Source organism: Bubalus kerabau, chromosome 17, assembly GCF_029407905.1.
Source record: "Bubalus kerabau isolate K-KA32 ecotype Philippines breed swamp buffalo chromosome 17, PCC_UOA_SB_1v2, whole genome shotgun sequence".
NCBI classification, from domain to species: domain Eukaryota; kingdom Metazoa; phylum Chordata; class Mammalia; order Artiodactyla; family Bovidae; genus Bubalus; species Bubalus kerabau.
The window spans coordinates 58634964-58653156 of NC_073640.1; the positions used below are offsets into that span (position 1 = coordinate 58634964).

General features: G+C 52.2%; 1 protein-coding gene across 1 annotated transcript; it reads left to right on the plus strand.

The window, feature by feature from the left end:
• Positions 1-732: 732 nt before the first annotated feature.
• Positions 733-17285, plus strand: SULT2B1 (sulfotransferase family 2B member 1). The gene is made up of 7 exons (XM_055551181.1): positions 733-745; positions 1625-1825; positions 8487-8695; positions 11243-11369; positions 11621-11715; positions 14952-15132; positions 17066-17285. Exons 1-7 carry the CDS (start codon positions 733-735, stop codon positions 17257-17259), a joined length of 1020 nt encoding a protein of 339 aa, XP_055407156.1. The 3' UTR covers positions 17260-17285.
• The last annotated feature ends 908 nt before the right edge of the window (positions 17286-18193 follow it).

An 18193-nucleotide genomic window follows, 5' to 3' on the forward strand; every position in this document is an offset into this window, starting at 1 on the left:
AGGGAACTAAGATCCCACATGCCTCGTGAAGAAAGTGAAAGTGTTAGTTGCTCAGTGGAGTCTGACTCTTTGTGACCCCATGAACTGTAGCCCACCAGGCTCCTCTGTCCATGGAATTCTCCAGTCAAGAACAGGTTGCCATCCTCTTCTCCAGGGGTTCTTCCCAACCTAAGGATCAAACCAAGGTCTCCTGCATTGCAAGCAGACTCTTTCCTGTCTGAGCCGTCAGGGAAGCCCATACCAAAAAGTAAAAAACAAAAACCTGAGTCTCCTCCCAGACTCCATACTTTTGACGCCAAGCTCCCTTGGACGTGTGATAATGTGATCTGACTTCCATGTCCCCAGCCTTCCTGTCTTTATGCCCAATCAGCACTCCCAGAAGCAATTCCTGCACCCAACCAGCTCGCCATCCCCGTAACTATACACAGACGTGCCGGCCAACCTTGTAAATATCCCACAGAAGTCCGGTGAAATGCATCCTCAGCTCAGTTTCATCTTAGCCAGGTCCCCCAAATACCTATCTCTCTCCCACGCCACAGACAGGAAACCCCAGGGGAGGCTGCCATAGCACAGAGTCAGAGAATTAAATGGATTGCTCTCAAAGCATCTCACTTTGGGAAGCTGTATGTCCCTGTATGGCTCTGTGAACACACTGCAGGGTTTTGGGGAAAGTGGCTTCAGTGAGGGGCTTGAAGTTGAAGACTGTTCAGGCTTCCCGGGTGACTGCACATAATGGGTTTCGCAGGTCGGCTCTGCGTCTCAGTGGCCGTGCAGGAATGGGCAGGGCACCTGACTCCTCTGGCCTGTGTTTGTAAAATGGAGGTGGTGACTGAGCATCTTCTTTGAGGGTTGGGGGGAAGAGTATACATAAGGAAAGTGCTTAGTCCCATTTTGCAGGGGTGAAGTGCTGTGTGTCCCGCCAGCTGTGTGACTTTGGGCAAGTCACTTGACCTCTTTGGGCCTCGATGTCTTCATCCAGAGAACGGAGATACCAATCATTGTCATTTCGTACGAATGTTATGAAGTGAAGTCAGAGTGTTAATCATTCAGTTGTGTCTGACTCTTTGGGACCCCATGGACTGTAGCCTGCCAAGTTCCTCTAGTCATGGATTTCTCCAGGCAAGAATACTGGAGTGGGGTACCATTCCCTTCTTCAGGGGATTTTCCTGATTCAGTGATCAAACCCAGGTCTCCTGCATTGCAGGCAGATTCCTTACCCTCTGAGCCACCAGGGAAGCCCAGAATTGTTACCAGGTGTTAGTAAATCAGCCTTACTTTGCAGATGAGGAAACGAGGTGCAGAGAAAGTTCTATTAATGAATGGAGTGCTCCTCGCCCATGTCCTTGGTAGCCCTCTGTCCTCTGCCCTAAAATCCCTCCTCCACTTTCTGTCGCCATCAGTTCTGGAAGCGTCTGCTGTAAAGCTGGACCCCTGGGCAGGCTCCTGGGACCTGGAAGGACGCTCAAACGCAGGCCCCTTGGGTCTTCTCTGGCAGTCCAGTGGTTAAGACTCCGAGCTTCCACTGGGAGGCGTGGGTTCTTTCGCTGGTCGAGGAACTGAGATCCTGCATGAGGCAGCATGGCAAATAAATAAATAAATAAATAAATAAAGCAGGCTCTCCCAGGGGTGACCTCTGTCCTTGCCTCGTCTCCGGTCCTCACGGTGTCTCCCCTACCTTCCTACAGCCAGAATTTGTCAGGCGAATACTTCAGGTACAAAGGCATCCTCTTCCCCGTGGGCATCTACTCACCTGAGAGCATCAGCATGGTAGAGAACGCCGAAGTACAGGACGATGACATCTTCATCGTCACCTACCCCAAGTCAGGTACCTGCCGGGCCGGGCCGGGAGGGGGTGCTCTAGGGAGAGTGCTGGGTGAGTGTGGGGCCGAGGGTGAGAGGGTGACACCGAGGACAAAGCGGGAGAAGAACGCGGGAGGGGCGGTGGGGACGGGGACCCGTTTGGTCTGTTCAGAGCCAAGGCTTTGCAATGGCCGGTCCCTCCGCCAGGGGGCACCCCTCCCCGGATCCCTGGGTGCCTGGCTCCCTCCGGGCCCCTATGCTGGGTCTTTGAGACCTTCCTGGCTAAAAGAGCTTCTCCATCCTTGAAGTCTCCTCATACTTGTCTTCCCTGCCAGCCACTGTACTATATTTTCCTTGGTTGATTTAGTGTCCGTCTTCCTCACTAGAACCTGGCTCCATGAGGGTAGATATTTTGCTTCCTCTTGATCGTGACTGTGTTCTTTGAGCCGAAAACAGTGAAACACATTCAATAAATATTCGTGAAAGGAAGGGAGGAAGAGAGGGCGGAAGGAAAGATCTTAATTTTCTCCATTTGGTTACTGAAATGCTACTTACTAACTGTCTGCCAGGTGCAGAGACACAGCTCTGAACAAAGATATTTTTTTCAAAATATTTTGAAGAATTTCAAAATGTTATACTCACCCTTTTCAACAGAGAGTTCTATGAGGATTTTTTGGGTAACACTTAAAAGAATAATTCACATACCATACGCTTTGTATACTTCCAAATCCACGCATTGGAAAGTGTACACAGTTCTTTGGCTGTAGGATATTCACAGAGTTGTGCAAACCATGGCTGTAGTCAGTTTTAGAACATTTCCATTACTTACAGGGCTTCCCTGGTGGCTCAGATAGTCAAGAATCTGCCTGTGATGCAGGAGACCCCAGTTCAGTCACTGGGTCAGGAAGAACCCCTGAAGAAGAGAATGGCTGCCCACTCTAGTATTCTTGCCTGGAGAATTTCATGGGCAGAGGAGCCTGGCGGGCCACAGTCCATGGGGTTGCAAAGAGTCAGATATGCTTGAGGCATTCACACATTCACTTCACTTTCAACAAGAAACCCTGTTCCCATTAGCCGTCACCTCCAACCACCCCCCTCCACCCCCAAGGCTTAGGCACCGTTATTCTGCTTTTTTACTCTATGATTTTGCCCATTCTGGACATTTCGTGTGAGTAGAATAGTACAAGAGCTGGTCTTTTGTGTCTGACTTTTTTTCACTTAGCCCACTTTTTAAAAATAATTTTCTTTATTTATTATTTATTTTTGGCTATGCTGAGTCTTCGTGGGTGCGTGGGCTTTCTCCAGCTGTGGCAAGTGGGGGCTACCCTCCACTTGCAGTGCCCGGGCTTCTCATTACGGTGGCTTCTCTTGCTGTGAAGCAGGGGCTGTAGGTTGCACAGGCTTCTGTCATTGCGGCACGTGGGCTCAGGAGTTGTGGTTCTGCAGGCTCTAGTGCCCAGGCTCAGTAGTTGTGGTGCATTTTGGGCTTAGTTGCTGAAGCACGAGGGATCTTCCTGGACTAGGCATCGAACCTATGTCTCCTGCATTGGCAGACTCTTGACCGCTGAGCCACCGGGGAAGTTCCAGCATGTTTCTGAGGTTGACACACATCATTGTTGGTGCTTCATTCCTTTTTATAGCAGAATAATGTTTCGTGATATGAGTGTACTGCCTGCGTGCTCAGTGGCTTCAGTTGACTCTCAGTGACGCTGTAGACTGTAGCCCGCCAAGTTTCCCTGTCCATGGGATTCTCCAGGCAAGGGTATTGGAATGGGTTGCCGTTTCCTTCTCCAGTGATCTTCCCGACCCAGGGATCGAACCCGCGTCTTCTGCACTGCTGGTGGATTCTTTTCCGAAGGGGTATACTATTAGGTATACTTATTCATTAATCAGTTGATAAGCAGTCAGTTGGGTTGTTTTCACTCTCTGACTCTTAATAACACTTGTGGGAACATTGATATACAAATCTGTCTGTGGACATGTTTTCATTTCTCTTGGAGTTCTGTGAATTTTGATAGACTACAGCTGAGATGTAGAATGGTTCAGGGAATTCCCTGGCGCCCTGAATGGCCAGGACTCGGTGCTTTCCTGCCCTCAGAAATCCCTTCACACCTTCTGTGGTCAGCTCTCTCCTCACCCCACCCCCAGCAACCAGTCATCCATTTCCTGCCCCTGTAGTTATGCCTTTCCCAAAATGCCACACACAAGGAGTCATACTCCATGTAACTTTTGAGACTGACATCTTTCTCTCACAGTAATGTATTTTTTTTCTTAATTTATTTTTGATTGAAGGATAATTACAATATTGTGTTGGCTTCTGCCATACGTCAACATGGATCAGCCATTGGTATATGTATGTCCCCTCCCTCTTGAGTCTCTCTCCCACCTCCCACCCCATCCCACCCCTCCAGGTTGTCACAGAGCCCGGTTTGAGTTCCCTGAGTCAGACAGCAAATTCCCACTGGCTATCTGTTTTACATACGTTTCCATGCTACTCTCTCCACCTGTCCCACCCTTTCCTTCCTACACCTGCCCCAGCAATGCATTTTAGATTCATCCAAGTTGTTGTATTTGTTATTGCTGGAGTTCTCCAGAAAATGGATGGACCATGGTGGTTTTATACATTCATCTGCTGAAGGACACTTGGCTTGTTTCCAGGTTGGGCTGAGTATGGCGAATACAACTGCCATAATTCATTTCACACAGGTCTCTGCATGGAAATACTTCTCCACTTATCTTGGGTAAATACTTAGCAGTGGAACTGTTGAGTTTATGAAAGTACATACACTTAACTTAAGAAACTGCCAAACTGGCTCCAAAGTGGAAACCCTCTTGTACTTTTGGGTAAGCTGGTTTACCCTCTTGTGTTCTCACCAGCAAGATCGGTGGACTCCAGATGCTCTGCTTCCTTGTTATCACTTGATATTGTCAAGTTTTTTTAAAAAAACATTCTCTTTCTTTTTTTTTCGGTCACACCATAGGGAATGTGGGACCCTAGTTCCCCAACCAGGGGCAGATCCCATGCTAAGTGCAGTGGAAGCAGGAAGTCTTAACCTCTGGACCACCAGGAAATTCCCTGAAAAATCATTCTAACAGACGTGCTCTAGTATTTCATTGTGGCTTGTATTTGCGTTTCTCTACGGCTGATGAAGCTGAGCATTTTTCCAGAGGCTTACAAACCATCATATACCTTTTTTTTTTTTTTGCAGCACTGGGTCTTCCTTGCTTTTTGTGCAGGCTTTCTCCAGTTGCAGCAAGTGAAGGCTACTCTTCATGTGGTGCTCAGGCTTCTCATTGCAGTGGCTTCTCTTGCTGCAGAGCACAGGCTCTAGGTTCCTGGGCTTCAGCAGGTGCTGCACTTGAGCTCAGTAGCTGTGGCGTGTGGGTTCGAGGGCGCTCAGGCTTCAATAGTTGCAGCATACAAGCTGAGAAACTTTGGCTCGTGGGCCCTAGAGCACACAGGCTTCATTAGTTGTGGAACCAGGGCTGAGTAATAGTGGTGAGCGGGCTTAGTTGCTCTGAGGCATGTGGGATCTTCCCAGACCAGGGATCGAACTTGTGTCCCCTGCATTGGCAGGTGGATTCTTAACCACTGGACCACCCAGGAAGTCTGCCGTTATATACCTTTTTCAGCAATGTGTCTGCTCAGATTTTTTTTTGTACTCTTTTTAATTGGTTGGTTGATTTTCTAATTATTGAGTTTCGAGAGCTCTTTATGTAATCTGAGTATGCATCCTTTATCAGGTATGCTTTTTACAGGCATTTTCTCCAAGTCTGTGGCTTGTCTTTTCATTTTCTTTTCAGTGTCTTCTCAGAGCAAAAGTTTGAATTTTGATGAGCTCCCATTGTCAATTTGTTCTTTAATGGATCAGACTTTGATATCATAGCTAAGGAAACTTTTCCTAAACCAAGGTCATAAAGATGGCTTTTTTGTCTTCCAGAAATTTTTCAGTTTTAGATGTTACACTAAAGTCTAAGATTCATTTTAAGATAATTTTTACACATAGTATGAGGTATAGATCAAGCTTCTTTGCATATGATGTCTAGTTATTCTAGATTTTTTTAAGTTTAAAATATGTTAATTTTTCTTAGAAAGTCATGTATTCATAGTTCAAAATTAAAGAGGTACAAAAGATTCCTCTCCTCCCAAGTCACCAACAGTCCCTGTGTATCTTTTCAGAATTTTATGTACAAGCAAAAACGTACATTTTTTTGTTACTTTTTTCCCACAAAAGTTAACAAATGATACACATCATTCTGCTTCATTTTTTTTTAATGGTTTTGCCTTCTTCTTCCTTGTATTTTGACACCATCCCATCTTAGAACTGTAAACAAAGAGCTTCCTGGGGTTTTGTTGGTTTTTACAGTTCCATAGTATTTCATAACACTGGATGTACAAGAATCCTTGTTTTACTTGTTTAACTAGTTTCTTATTGATTCACATTTCCTGGTTTCCCATCTTTTGCAATTATACACAATATAAACTTTATACACACTGCTGCATCTTTCTGCACACTGCGCTGCTGGCCTCTGTCCGTCACAGGCGCCATCTGGGAGACTTCCCTGGTAGTACAGTGGTTAGGAATCCATCTGCCAGTGCAGGGAACACGGGTTCGATTCCTGGTCCAGGGAGATCACACATGGCCGGGAGCAACTAAGCCCAAGAGCCACAACTGCTGAAGCCCACGTGCCTAGAGCCCCTGCTCTGCAACAAGAGAAGCCATCTCAGTGAGAAACCCTCACACCACAAGGAAGACCCAGCTCAACTAAAAATGAATAAATAAATTTTTTTTTTAAAAAGCCTTCTGGGAGAAGCTGGAGAACCAGGAAGAGGAACCACATCCTTCTGTAGGGTTCCTCCAGCGCCCTCTACTGACCAAGAGTCACATTGCGCCAGGTGGCCAACGAGATCTGATCATACTCTCCAGTTCCAATGTCAAGAAAGAGGGAACCAGGAATGGGTTTGGAGCTGAGAGACGATACACTGGGAATTGGCACAGGGTAGTTGTTAGAATCCAGGACGATGTAACACTAAGACCAAGTGACTGTTCATATTATTGTTATTTCTCATCTGATCTGCCGGCAGTCTCCTGGAACCCAGACTTGCAAACCTGGTCATGAATGAGATCCCCTCCCTACAACGTGATGTTTGTGGCACTATGGCTCGGTTGGTTAAGAATCCGCCTGCAATGCGGGTTCGATCCCTAGATCAGGAAGATCCCCTGGAGAAGGAAATGGCAACCCACTCCAGTATTCTTACCTGGGAAATCCCATGTTCAGAGGAGCCTGGGAGGCTACAGTCCATGGGGTTGCAAGAGACCGACACCACCAAGTGACTAAACCACCACCAAAGAAATCAAGGGCTTATTCCCAAGAAGGGGCAGTGAAAAGAGCTGAGATTTTAAGTCCAGCCACCTGAATTCAGTTGCAGCTTCCTCTGTGTATTAATGGAGTGCTTCAGAATCTCATTAAGCTGACCCAATAGAAATTTATTTCTCGGGAATTCCCTGACATCCCAGTGGTTAGGATTCCATGCTTTCATTGCACAGGGCCTGGTCTCAATCCCTGGTCAGGGAACAAAGATCCCACAAGCCATGTGGTGAGGCAAAAAAAAAAAAAGGAATTTATTCTCATTCCTGTAAATTCTAACTGATCTCAGGTGGCCTTGGCCTGCAATGGCTTAGAGCCGGGCTTGGGTTCCCAGCCAGAGAGTGGCTGGGTCGAGGCGGTAAGAGTGCCAGATCCCAGCTACTAGACCAGTGGACAGTGACAAGGGCCCTGGCCCTCTGGCATTGCAGAAAAGAATTTCTACCAAAAGGAGAGTCATGACACGAGTCAAGTTATGTATTAAGAGGAAAAGGTACACGGGCCGACTCAGGGGGAGAGTCTCTTGAGTCTCACCTTTGTGGCAGTTTGAATTACTTTTATGGGGCATTTCTTCCAGGTTTCCTCTGGCCAATCATTTTGATTTGCCTGGTTCACAGTCCGTATTTGGTATATCTCAGGATCTTCCCATGTGTGCACACGCAACTCTTAGCCAAGATGAATTTTACCGGAAGGGGTCTGGGTAGAACATCTCTTGACATCATTCCCCTTTGAACTCCAAGGATCCTTTCTGTGCAAGTGTGGCTGGGCAGGTCTCCTGATTTCAAGAACGAAAACTATGTGGTCTGGACAGGACCCAGCCTCCTTCTTTAACTGTTGGGCTATTCTCTTCTTGCAGTTTTGGTCCATAGGGAATGAATCCTATGTACCCTGGGGGTGGAGGTGGGGGTGGGGGCATTTGCCTCCTGCACAACCAGTGTGGGATGGATGGAGGGAAGGGTGGGGGGTATCCATGCAGCTTCCGGCATCCTCGCTTCTTCCGCTTTATGGCTCTGCCATCCCCAGGAGCCCCAGTTTTCACTGGCATCTCTGCATCCAGCCAGCAGACGGGGGGAAGTGAAAGTGTTAGTGGCTCAGTCGTGTCCGACACTTTGCGACCCCATGGACTGTAGCCCGCCAGGCTCCTCTTTCCATGGAATTCTCCAGGCAAGAATACTGGAGTGGGTTGCCATTTCCTCCTCCAGGGGATCTTCTCGACCCAGGGATCGAACCTGGGTCTCCTCCAGTGCAGGTGGATTCTCTACCATGTGAGCCACGAGGGAAGCCCTACCTCCGATTAACTGCCCAGTTTTTCCCGACAGGGACCAACTGGATGATTGAGATCCTGAGCTTAATCCTAAAGGACGGGGACCCCTCCTGGATCCACTCCGTGCCCATCTGGAAGCGGTCACCCTGGTGTGAAACCATCATGGGTGCCTTCAGCCTCCCCAACCAGCCCAGCCCCCGCCTCATGAGTTCCCACCTCCCCATCCAGCTCTTCGCCAAGGCCTTCTTCAACTCCAAGGCCAAGGTACAGGAGGAGGGAGGGGTGTGTGTGTTGGGAGAGTCGAGGAGGGGTAGAGCATAACTCTCTGATGAACTCAGCATGTTAAGCAGCCACTATGTGCCTGGTCCTGATCTAGAACAGCAGCAAACACATGCCCAGGAACACCTGCCTTGTGAGCCCACGCTCTAAAGGGGGCAGGCCAAAAACAGATGGAATAAATAAGGAAAATGCTGGGGCTTCCCTGGCGGTCCAGTGGTTAGGATTCCACGCTTCCATTGCAGGAGGCATGGGTTTGATCTCTGGTTGGGGGACTAAGATCCTGGACCCCAAATAAATTTATATAAACATCTTTTTAAAAATAAGGAAAATAGTTAATACATCCAAGATGATATATTCACATCGAGAAGGAGGAGAAGGCGGGGGTTGGAGTTAGAGGTAAGGGTTGCAATTCTAAATAGCGGAGGGGTCAAAGGAGGCCTCAGCAAGACAATGCCATTTGAGTAAAGACTTGAGATGTGAGGGGAGGAGCCACGGGGGTGTCGGGGATGGTGGAAGAATGTTCCAGGCAGGGGCATGAGCAGGTGCAAAGGCCCTGGGGTGGGTGTGGCAGGCCTGAGGTCTAATCAGGAGGACTGTGTGGTTGGATCTAAGCGAGCAAGGGGGAGCGGAGCAGAGAGGAGGTCAGGGATTTAACAGGGGCCACAGTGTGCAAGTGCCGCACGGGCTCTGGTGGGGAGTTTGCTTGTCTCTGAGGAGGACAGGAGCCAGGGGCGGGCTCTGCGCGGAGGAGAAACAGGGACCAACTTAGGTTTTCCCGGGCGCCCTCTGGCTGCAAGGCACGGAACAGACGCTCAGGGCGAGGGCAGAAGCGAGCGCGGGGCGGGTGGGGGGGGGGGGGGCGGGGAGGCGACAGACCAGGTGCAAGGTGGCCGTGGAGACAAACAAGGCGGTGGCCGTGGAGGTGAAGGAAAAAGGGCTGGGTTTGGAGTGTACTCTGAAGCTGGAACCAGGAATATTTGCTGGCAGGTTGGATGTGAGTGTGGGAGGAGCATCAGTCAAGGGTGACGGCAGGGGGTTTGGCACGTCCAGTAAGGAGCTGGGAGGCTGGGGCTGCCGTGGACTGAGAAGGGAAGGAGAGGTTTTGGGGGAAGGTGGGGGGCTCTGCTGTGACCCAAGTGGAGGATGCCGGTGGACAGTGAGAGAGACGAATCTGGGCTTGACAGGAGTGATGAGTGCTGGGCACATCTGTTTGCAACCTGTTGAGATGTGTGTGTACATAAATAGAGACAGAGAGAAACAGAGACGGAAACAGACAGAGACAGACAGAGATAAAGAAATAGAGACGGAGAGAGGAATTAAAGCCAAGAGACTGGTGGGATCACCGAGGAAGGGAGTGAGTATGGACAGAGAAGTGGTGGGGATTGCAATCCAGGGGTCCCCAAGACCACTTTCAGGCTCAGTGATTCACTATAAAGACTCATAGAGCTCAGCAAAGCTGTTATGATCACAGTTATAGCTTATTACAGGGAAAGGATAGGCTCCCCGGTGGCCCAGCGGTAAAGAATCTGCCTGCAATGCAGGAGCCACTGGAGACTCAGGTTCAATCTCTGGATTGGGAATATCCCCTGGAGTTGGGCACAGCAACCAACTCCAGTATTCTTGCCTGGAGAATCCCCACAGACAGAGAAGCCTGGCAGGCTACAGTCCATAGGGTTGCAAAAAGTCGGACATGACTGAAGCGACTTAGCACAGAGAAAGGACAGAAATTAAAGTTGGTGAAGGGAAGAGGTGCCTGGGAGTGCATCCACAAGAGACCAGGCACCAGCTTTGATGGGGTCTGTCCCAGTGGAGCTGTATGGACAGTGCTCAGTCCTCTGGCAAAGACATGTGACAATACGCATGGAGTGTCCCACACCAGGGAAGCTCACCTGAACCTCGGCATCCAGGGTTTTTGTTGGAGGTTGGCCACGTAGGTGTGACTGACCACCTGCGTGGCTAACCTTGGTCTTGAGAGAGGACATATCTGATGGGGCTGGAGTAAGGCTAGTAGCAGAACATCAAGCTGGCAAACAGATTGGAACCGGGTCATCAGGGCCTTGAATGCCAGGCCCAGGGGCTGGGACTCTGCCTTGGGGCAGAGGGCCAAGGAGGGCACGGTCAGGTGTGGGTGTAGAAAGAGCCTCTGGGGCTGCATGGAGGCTGGGAGGCTGGGGCCTCGGCCGTGGGAATAGGAAGCAGAGGTGGCCGCCTTTCTCTGTTGGTCATCGCCCCTCACCATGATCTCCATCACCTACCCTGCATGCCTGTCTCCTTCACTCTTTATTTCTTGAAGCCAAACTGCCCCTCTACCTGGTATCGAAACAGTCCCTCTCTTTTCCCAGAGTGTGGCTGGAGGGTGCCCTCCCCTGCTATGGACTGAGGCGAACTGATCTGAACCCCGATTAGCTGGGAAGTCCCTCCAGAAGTCTACCCTGAGTCCGTCCTGCTGCAAAGATCAGAAGGGAGAGGGCTGGAGGTCAGGAAACCTCAGGGGCTGACACCCTCTCCCCTCTTCCCCCTGCCCCCACACAGGTGATCTACATGGGCCGGAACCCCCGGGATGTGGCGGTCTCACTCTATCACTACTCCAAGATTGCCAGGCAGTTGAAGGATCCTGGCACGCCCGACCAGTTCCTGGAGAACTTCCTCAAAGGCGAAGGTGAGGACTGGGGCATGTGACGTTGGGGGGCCGGTGAGCCCCAAGGAGGCCCAGATGGGAGGAGGGCCAAGAAGGAAGTGGGGAGAGACAGCGAGGCAGAGACGGGGTGGTGGGGTGGTGGGGGCTTGGAGGGAGGCCTCCAGCTCTGAGGGGCCAAGCCTGGGGCCATGGGGCATTGGTTGGGCTCCTCCAAGCCCCAGGGGGGCTGGCCCGGCTCCCCGTCCCTCACCCTCCTGTCTCTCTGCTCGCAGTGCAGTTCGGCTCCTGGTTCGACCACATTAAGGGCTGGATTCGGATGAAGGGCAAAGAAAACTTCCTGTTTATTACTTACGAGGAGATGCAGCAGGTGATCCCCTCCCCGACCTCAGCCCCGCTCCCCCCTCCCACCTCCCACCCACCAGCTCCGCTTCCCACAGAACTAAGGAGAAAAAGCAAGCAGGGAGCAGAGCATCCCTAATGCACATGGGCGCGATTTTCAGAAGGGTGGTCAGGGGAGAGCCATGGAGCTCCCTGGGGAAAATGTGTCTCAGGCAAAGGGAATAGCCGGTGCAAAGGCCCTGAGGTGAGAGTGTGCTTGAAGTGTTCCAAAGGGAGCCAAGAGGCCAGAGCTGAGAGGGGGTGGGGTGGGATACAAGGGCAGAGAGGGGATGGGGGCCCAGAGTGAGGACTTTGGCTTTTTTCTGAGTAGGTGGGAGCCACCGGTGGGCTCTAAGCAAGAGAGGTTATAGGTTAAGTGAGATGCTACAGAACCCTGACCCTCAAGAAGTGATGATGCTTCCTGATGGTTGTGACCTAAAAGGCAGAGGGAAGCAGTGGAAGGAAATGGTCTTTGGAGGCAGACGGAGAGCCTGGCTGGACCCCGTGGAACGTCCTTGGGGCAGGCACCTGGGAGAGAAAGGCCTTCTGGCTGGGGCAATCAGGGAAGGCTGCCTGGAAGAAGGGGCCATGAAGAATGACTACGGCTTTGCCTGACTGCAAGGAGGATGCTGGGCTTCTAGTTGGACCAGATCCACAGTGAAGGTGTCCAACTGTTCCATGTTCCTTTTTAAATTTTTTTTTAAAAATTTTGTGGCACCTCAAGGCATGTGGGCTCTTAGTTCCCTAATCAGGGATCGAACACAAACCCCTTGCATTGGAAGCATAGTCTTGGCCACTGGACCGCCAGGGCAGTCCCCTGTTCTGTGTTCTTAACAGAGCTCTATTCTGAGAGGCTAGGAACCTAAGCGGTTCCAGCGTTCATTCACCCACGGCCCCAGACACATTCTCATCCCGTGTGTGCTTCGTGTATTTTTTGTGTCCTGGTTTCTGTCAACACTGTATAGCAGAAAGAGCCTGGCTTTTGGTGTTCGAAAAGCCATTGAAAACCTCTTTAAAATCTCTCAGAACCTCAGAGGTCTCATCCTTAAAAATGGGTGGAAAATGCTGGCTCAAGGGTTGCTGTGAGAACCCCAGTCCCTAGCATTGGCGTCTCGTAACCATCTGACAAGGGACAGCAAAGTGTTAGCATAGTGTGCAAGGTAAGAGTGATTAGGTTCCGAGCAAGGGCGTATCTGGCTAATAATAACCATAATAGCAGAGGTTTCAGCCTCTTAAATTGCAAAAAATGGTATACTTTATTTTATTTTCTATTTTGCTTGCTCCGGACCCTTGCTGCTGTGTGTGGCCTTTCTCTACTGGTGGCAAGTAGGGACTCTGCTTCATTGCAGAGCACAGGCTTCTCTTGCTGCAGAGCACAGGCTCTAGGAACGCGGGCTTCAGTGGTTGCGGCACGCAGACTCTGTAGTCGTGGCTCACGGGCTTAGTAGCTCCAAGGCATGTGCAGTCTTCCCGGATCAGGGATCGAATCCGTGTCCTCTGCATTAGCAGGCGTATTCTTAACCACTGTGCCACCAGGGAAGTCCAGAAAATGGTATATTTAAATGGCTGACCCCAATATTATTATTGCCCCCATTTTATAGAGGAGCAAACTGAGGTAGTTTCACCTCAAGAGAACTGAGAACTTGCCCGAGGCACACAGCTCTTCACTGTGAATCCTATGGGTTTATTTTATTTTATTTTCCACTCTGGTAAATCTCTTTTGATGGAAAGATCCAGAAAAGACTTCGGCATCACCCCTCCCCTATCTTTTCCACCCAGCTTTATCCTCTGAACCAAAAACTGGGCCACGCAGCCTGACAGAGCTTCTGGGCTGGCCCTGGGTGTGAGGAACGGCCAACACGTTAGAATTTCTGGGACACATCAGCGGTTCAAGAGAATAAATGCTTATGAAACCAAGAATAACCTGGAAAATCAAGGCCGTGGGGTCGGTGGAGCTGACCACAAGCGCCTGTGCCAGGCGCTGCATGTCAGGGAAGGCAGGGAGATAGAAGGGAGGGTCATGAACTTTGGGGATTCAAATCTGAGCCCCTTGTTGGCTGTGTGACCCTAGACAAGTGTCTTTCCCTCTCTGAGCCTCCACTCACCGATGGGGGTAATGACATCTCTCTGCCAAGCCATTGGGAGGATTGGCACAAATATACCTGAGAGTCCTGGACTAGAGATAGGTACACAGGAGGTGCTTAATCCACAGTGATTTGAACCGTCAGTCACAAGGGAGGTGATGTTTGGGTGGCATCTGGAGGGGTAAGTTTGCCAGGCAGAGAAGGGTGGTGCAGGGCTTTTGTGACAGCCCCGTGCCAAAGCCCACAGGGAGGACCGCGCAGGAAGGAGATGATAGACCCAGCCACGCCTGACCTTAAAAGCCAGACCTGGCGGGGGCGGGGCGGGGGGTACTTCCCTGGTGGTCCAGTGGCTAAGACTCCATGCTCCCAATGCAGGGGCCTGAGTTTGATCCCTGGTCAGGGAACTAGATTCTACATGCCCCAATTAAGACCTGGTACAGTTAAATAAATAAATATTAAAAAAAAAAGAAAGCCAGGCCTGGGGATTGGGGCACTGGGGAGCCACAGGAGGGCTGGGAGTAAGGGAGGAACAGGGTCAGCTCTGGGTGTGGGGAACTGGAGGCAGGGAGGCCATGAGAAGGCCATGGCGGAGGCTGGGGTGAGGGTTCACAGGGGGAGAATGAGGCCGGGCCAGGGGTGGGGGCTGTGGGGGCACAGAGGAGGGGAGGCGGCAGAGAGCTGAAGCAGGAGGCTCAGGGGCTGATGACTGACTGGGGCAAGAGGGGGAGCGGGTAGGGAGGAAGGGGAGCTGAGGCCAGGCCAGGAGTTTGGCCCTGGGTGAATGGTAGGGCTCTTCTGGGACCTGGAGCGGAGCAGGGTTGGGCACAGACCAATTTTGAATCTAAAGGAGTGTTCACCCTGCATGAGATGCTGGACCGACCCCTGCCTCCTGCTGTGACCTCTGACCCAGACCCATCCTTCCCTTGCCCCTACAGAACCTCCAAAAGCCCACACTGCAGAAACTCCCAGAAGCCACGGCCCAACCCCTCCACCTGGAGGTGGGGAAACTGAGGCAAAGAGGCAGAATCCTGCCCCCCCACCCAGATTCCAGCGGTGGGGGCTCAGGCATCCAGATTCTGGGTCTGGTGCCCCTTCCTGGCCTGGGGTCCCCTCCGTCCGCTGACGCCTCCTCTGCCCCCAGGATCTCCGCAGCTCCGTGCAGCGCGTCTGCCAGTTCCTGAGCTGGCCACTGGGCGAGGAGGCGCTGGAGTCCGTCGTGGCACACTCGGCCTTCAAAGCCATGAAGGCCAACCCCATGTCCAACTTCTCTCTGCTGCCCCAGAGCCTGCTGGACCAGCGCCACGGTGCCTTCCTCCGGAAAGGTGAGGGGACTCTGGGGCTCTAAGCCCCATTAGGCCACCACCTGGCTGTGTGTCTTGGGCGAGTCACTTAACCTCTCTGGGCCTGTTAGCACGGAGCTTGGCACACAGCTGATGCTAAACGCTGAAGGACGTTGCCATAGCAGCTCTGAACGCTAGGAGGCTGTATGGAGTCTTCTTTGTGAACCCTTCTTAGGGTTAACGTTCACCCCAGAAATAGTCAAGTGTTGGATGACGGGCTGAGGGTGGGAGTGTATTAGTTTCCTATTCCTGTTGGAACCAAATACCACACGCATAGTGGCTTAAAACAACACGTTCAGGGAAATTCCTGGTGGTCCAGTGGTCAGGACTCATTACTTTCCACTGCCGTGGTCCAAGGGTTGGGGAGCTAAGGTCTTCCAAATAGTGTAGTGCAGCCAAAATAATAATAATAATAACAAAGGACAAAAACACATACATTCACTGCCTTATTGTTCTGGATGTCAGAAGTCCAAAATCAGCCTCACTGAGCTAAAATTAAGGTGTCAGGACCATGTTTTCTATGGAGGCTCTGGGGGGAACAAGTTCCCTGCCTTCACAGCTTCCAGACCTGCCTGTATTCCCCGGCTCGTGGTCCCTTCCTCCATCTTCAAAGCATCTTCTGCTCTCTGACTCTGACCCCCGCCCCATGCCCTCTTATAATGATGAGTGAGTGGGTGCTAAGTTGCTACAGTCATGACGAGTCTGCGATTCTGGGGACTGCAGCCCGCTAGGCTCCTCTGTCCATGGGAGTCTCCAGACAACAATGCTGGGCCAGGGGGTCTCCCCGACCCAGGGACCGAACCCGCATCGTCCTGCATTGGCAAGTTGGTTCTTTACCACTAGAGCCACCTGGGAAGGCCCTCTTATAAGAATGTTTGCCATTGAACATTAACATCTTTAACTTAATCACATCTGCGAAGTCCCTTTGGCCATGTCAGGTCACATGTGCATAGGTTTGAAGGGTCAGGTCATAGACATCTTGGTGGGGGCGCCACTAGCCAGCCCTTCACAGGGAGCCCCCAGAAACCTCACTAGGGGTGTCATGTAACGTGTGGTTTGTGCATTTGCGAAAATTCAAAACACTGTGACCCAAATGACTTTGGCCCCAGGATTCCAGGTAATGGCTGGTGCCCCCGATTATCCCATGAGATGAGAAGCTTGAGGGGGGATTCCCCTACTGGTCCAGCAGATAAGAGTCTGCACTTCCACTGCAGGGAGTGCAGGTTCAATCCCTGGCCTGGGAACTAAGATCTCATATTCTGTGTGGTAAGGCCAAACAAAACAAACAAAAAAGTTAAAATAACTAATAATTTTTTAAGATAAATTAAAAAAAAAAGCAACTTGAGGGACGCAAGTGTTTGCCTGCGGGCACATAGAGCTAGCAGTCACACCTCTCACCTGCTCAGTGGCTGTGAGAGGCACACCTTCAGCCTGATCCGTGAAAGTGCTGGCTCCCGTGTCAGAGCAGCGCTGGAGGCAGTGGATGGCGCTGTAGGAGCGCTGGAGCCAGGAAGCCCTGTTCTAGCCAGGGAGGTGAAGGACAGGTGGAAGAGGAGGTGATACAACGCCGGGGAAGGATGCTAGATGGGGAGGCGCATGCTCTGGGTAGAGATTTAAGAACTTGGTGGGGGAAGGGGAGAGGTCTGCTGGAGGGGTGAGCAGGGCAGAGAGAGCCTGACTGGGAGGGGCAAGAATGGTGCTCGGGGGTTTGGCCAGGCGACTGGTGGCCAGTGATAAAGTGTCAGCCGTCAGCAAAATGGAGATATGGGGTGGGGGAGGGGAAGGACAGTGCTTCTGGCAAAGGGAACAGCATGGGCAAAGGCCAGGAGGTGGGAGAGAGGGTGCTGGCATCTTGGGGGCGGGGGCACGACGCTCTGGCTGCGCCTCAGCTCCTCCTTCCCTCCGCTCCCTCCAGGGGTCTGCGGTGACTGGAAGAACCACTTCACGTTGGCGCAGAGTGAAGCCTTCGACCGCGTCTACCGCGAGCAGATGCGGGGGCTGCCGACCTTCCCCTGGGACGTGGACCCCGAGGACGCCAGTCCGGACTCCGACCCCGATCCCCACCCGAGCCCCAACCCAGATCAGGCCTCCGAAGCACCCCACCAGTGACCCTGAAAATAAAAGCGTCTCTCTCCTGCGCGGGCTATTCGATGCGCCGCGGAGGGGATGTGCCGCCGGCGGTGGGGGCCGGGGCGCCGCCGGGGGCCTCGGAGGCTGGGGTGGGGGCCCCAGGGGGGCGCCCAAGGCCTGGGGGAGGGCGAGGTCCTCTAGCCCACCCGGCACGCCTGTGGGGCCGGTGACCCAGAATCCTCTCCCAGAGGCGAAGATGGAGGCCGGGAGGCCAGCGCGGGGCACCTGACTCCCCCCAGCCGGGGTGCTGCGACCCCGACTCCGGATCCTGGGGAGGGAGAGTGATGGGGGCCAGGGTTCCCGGGTCTGAGGGACGAAGGAGCCAGGTCTGGACTCCGGGGTCTCCCGTGAGGCTGCGGAAACGCACGTTTCTGGCATAAAGCAGCTTTATTCTGAGCAGAGGTAAAGGGCAGCCCTAACAATCCGCCACTTAGCCCCTGCGAAACAGACTCGGCCCCTGCTGGCTTCCCCTCCGCTGGCCTGGACCTGTTCCCCAGCGCCTCGGGATTCAGCTCGGTTCCCCCCGGAGGCTTCTCTCCTCTCCGCGGCCAGGCTCGCTTTACCCCACAGCTCCTGAGGGCAGGCGGGTTCAGGAAGCCTCCCCTCAGACCCCAGAACCCCATCTTCACCCCCGCACAATTCCAGCACGGGGACCACTCAGCCAGGCGTCTCCTCAGAGAAGTTCTGACCCGGCGGGAACAGGAGATGTGCTGTTAGGACCTCGCCTAATGGAGACCTCCTGCCCATTTTCTAGGCGACACTGAGGTCCAGAGTGGGCACTGGGCTTGCCCGCATTCTAGAACAAATAGGGGGGAAAATCCTTGGCATCTCCCAGACACCTAGGCCACAAGCTTTGTCACAGGTACCACAGGGAGGCGGGGGCTCTAAGTGACGGTTGTCTGACCATCCTGAG

What these genes read in the sequence shown, in the direction of transcription:
- SULT2B1 (XM_055551181.1), top strand. An exon ending in TCTTCAACTCCAAGGCCAAG is followed by an intron (nt 8,696 to 11,242) that starts GTACAGGAGGAG and finishes GCCCCCACACAG; the next exon opens with GTGATCTACATGGGCCGGAA. An exon ending in CGGTGCCTTCCTCCGGAAAG is followed by an intron (nt 15,133 to 17,065) that starts GTGAGGGGACTC and finishes CGCTCCCTCCAG; the next exon opens with GGGTCTGCGGTGACTGGAAG.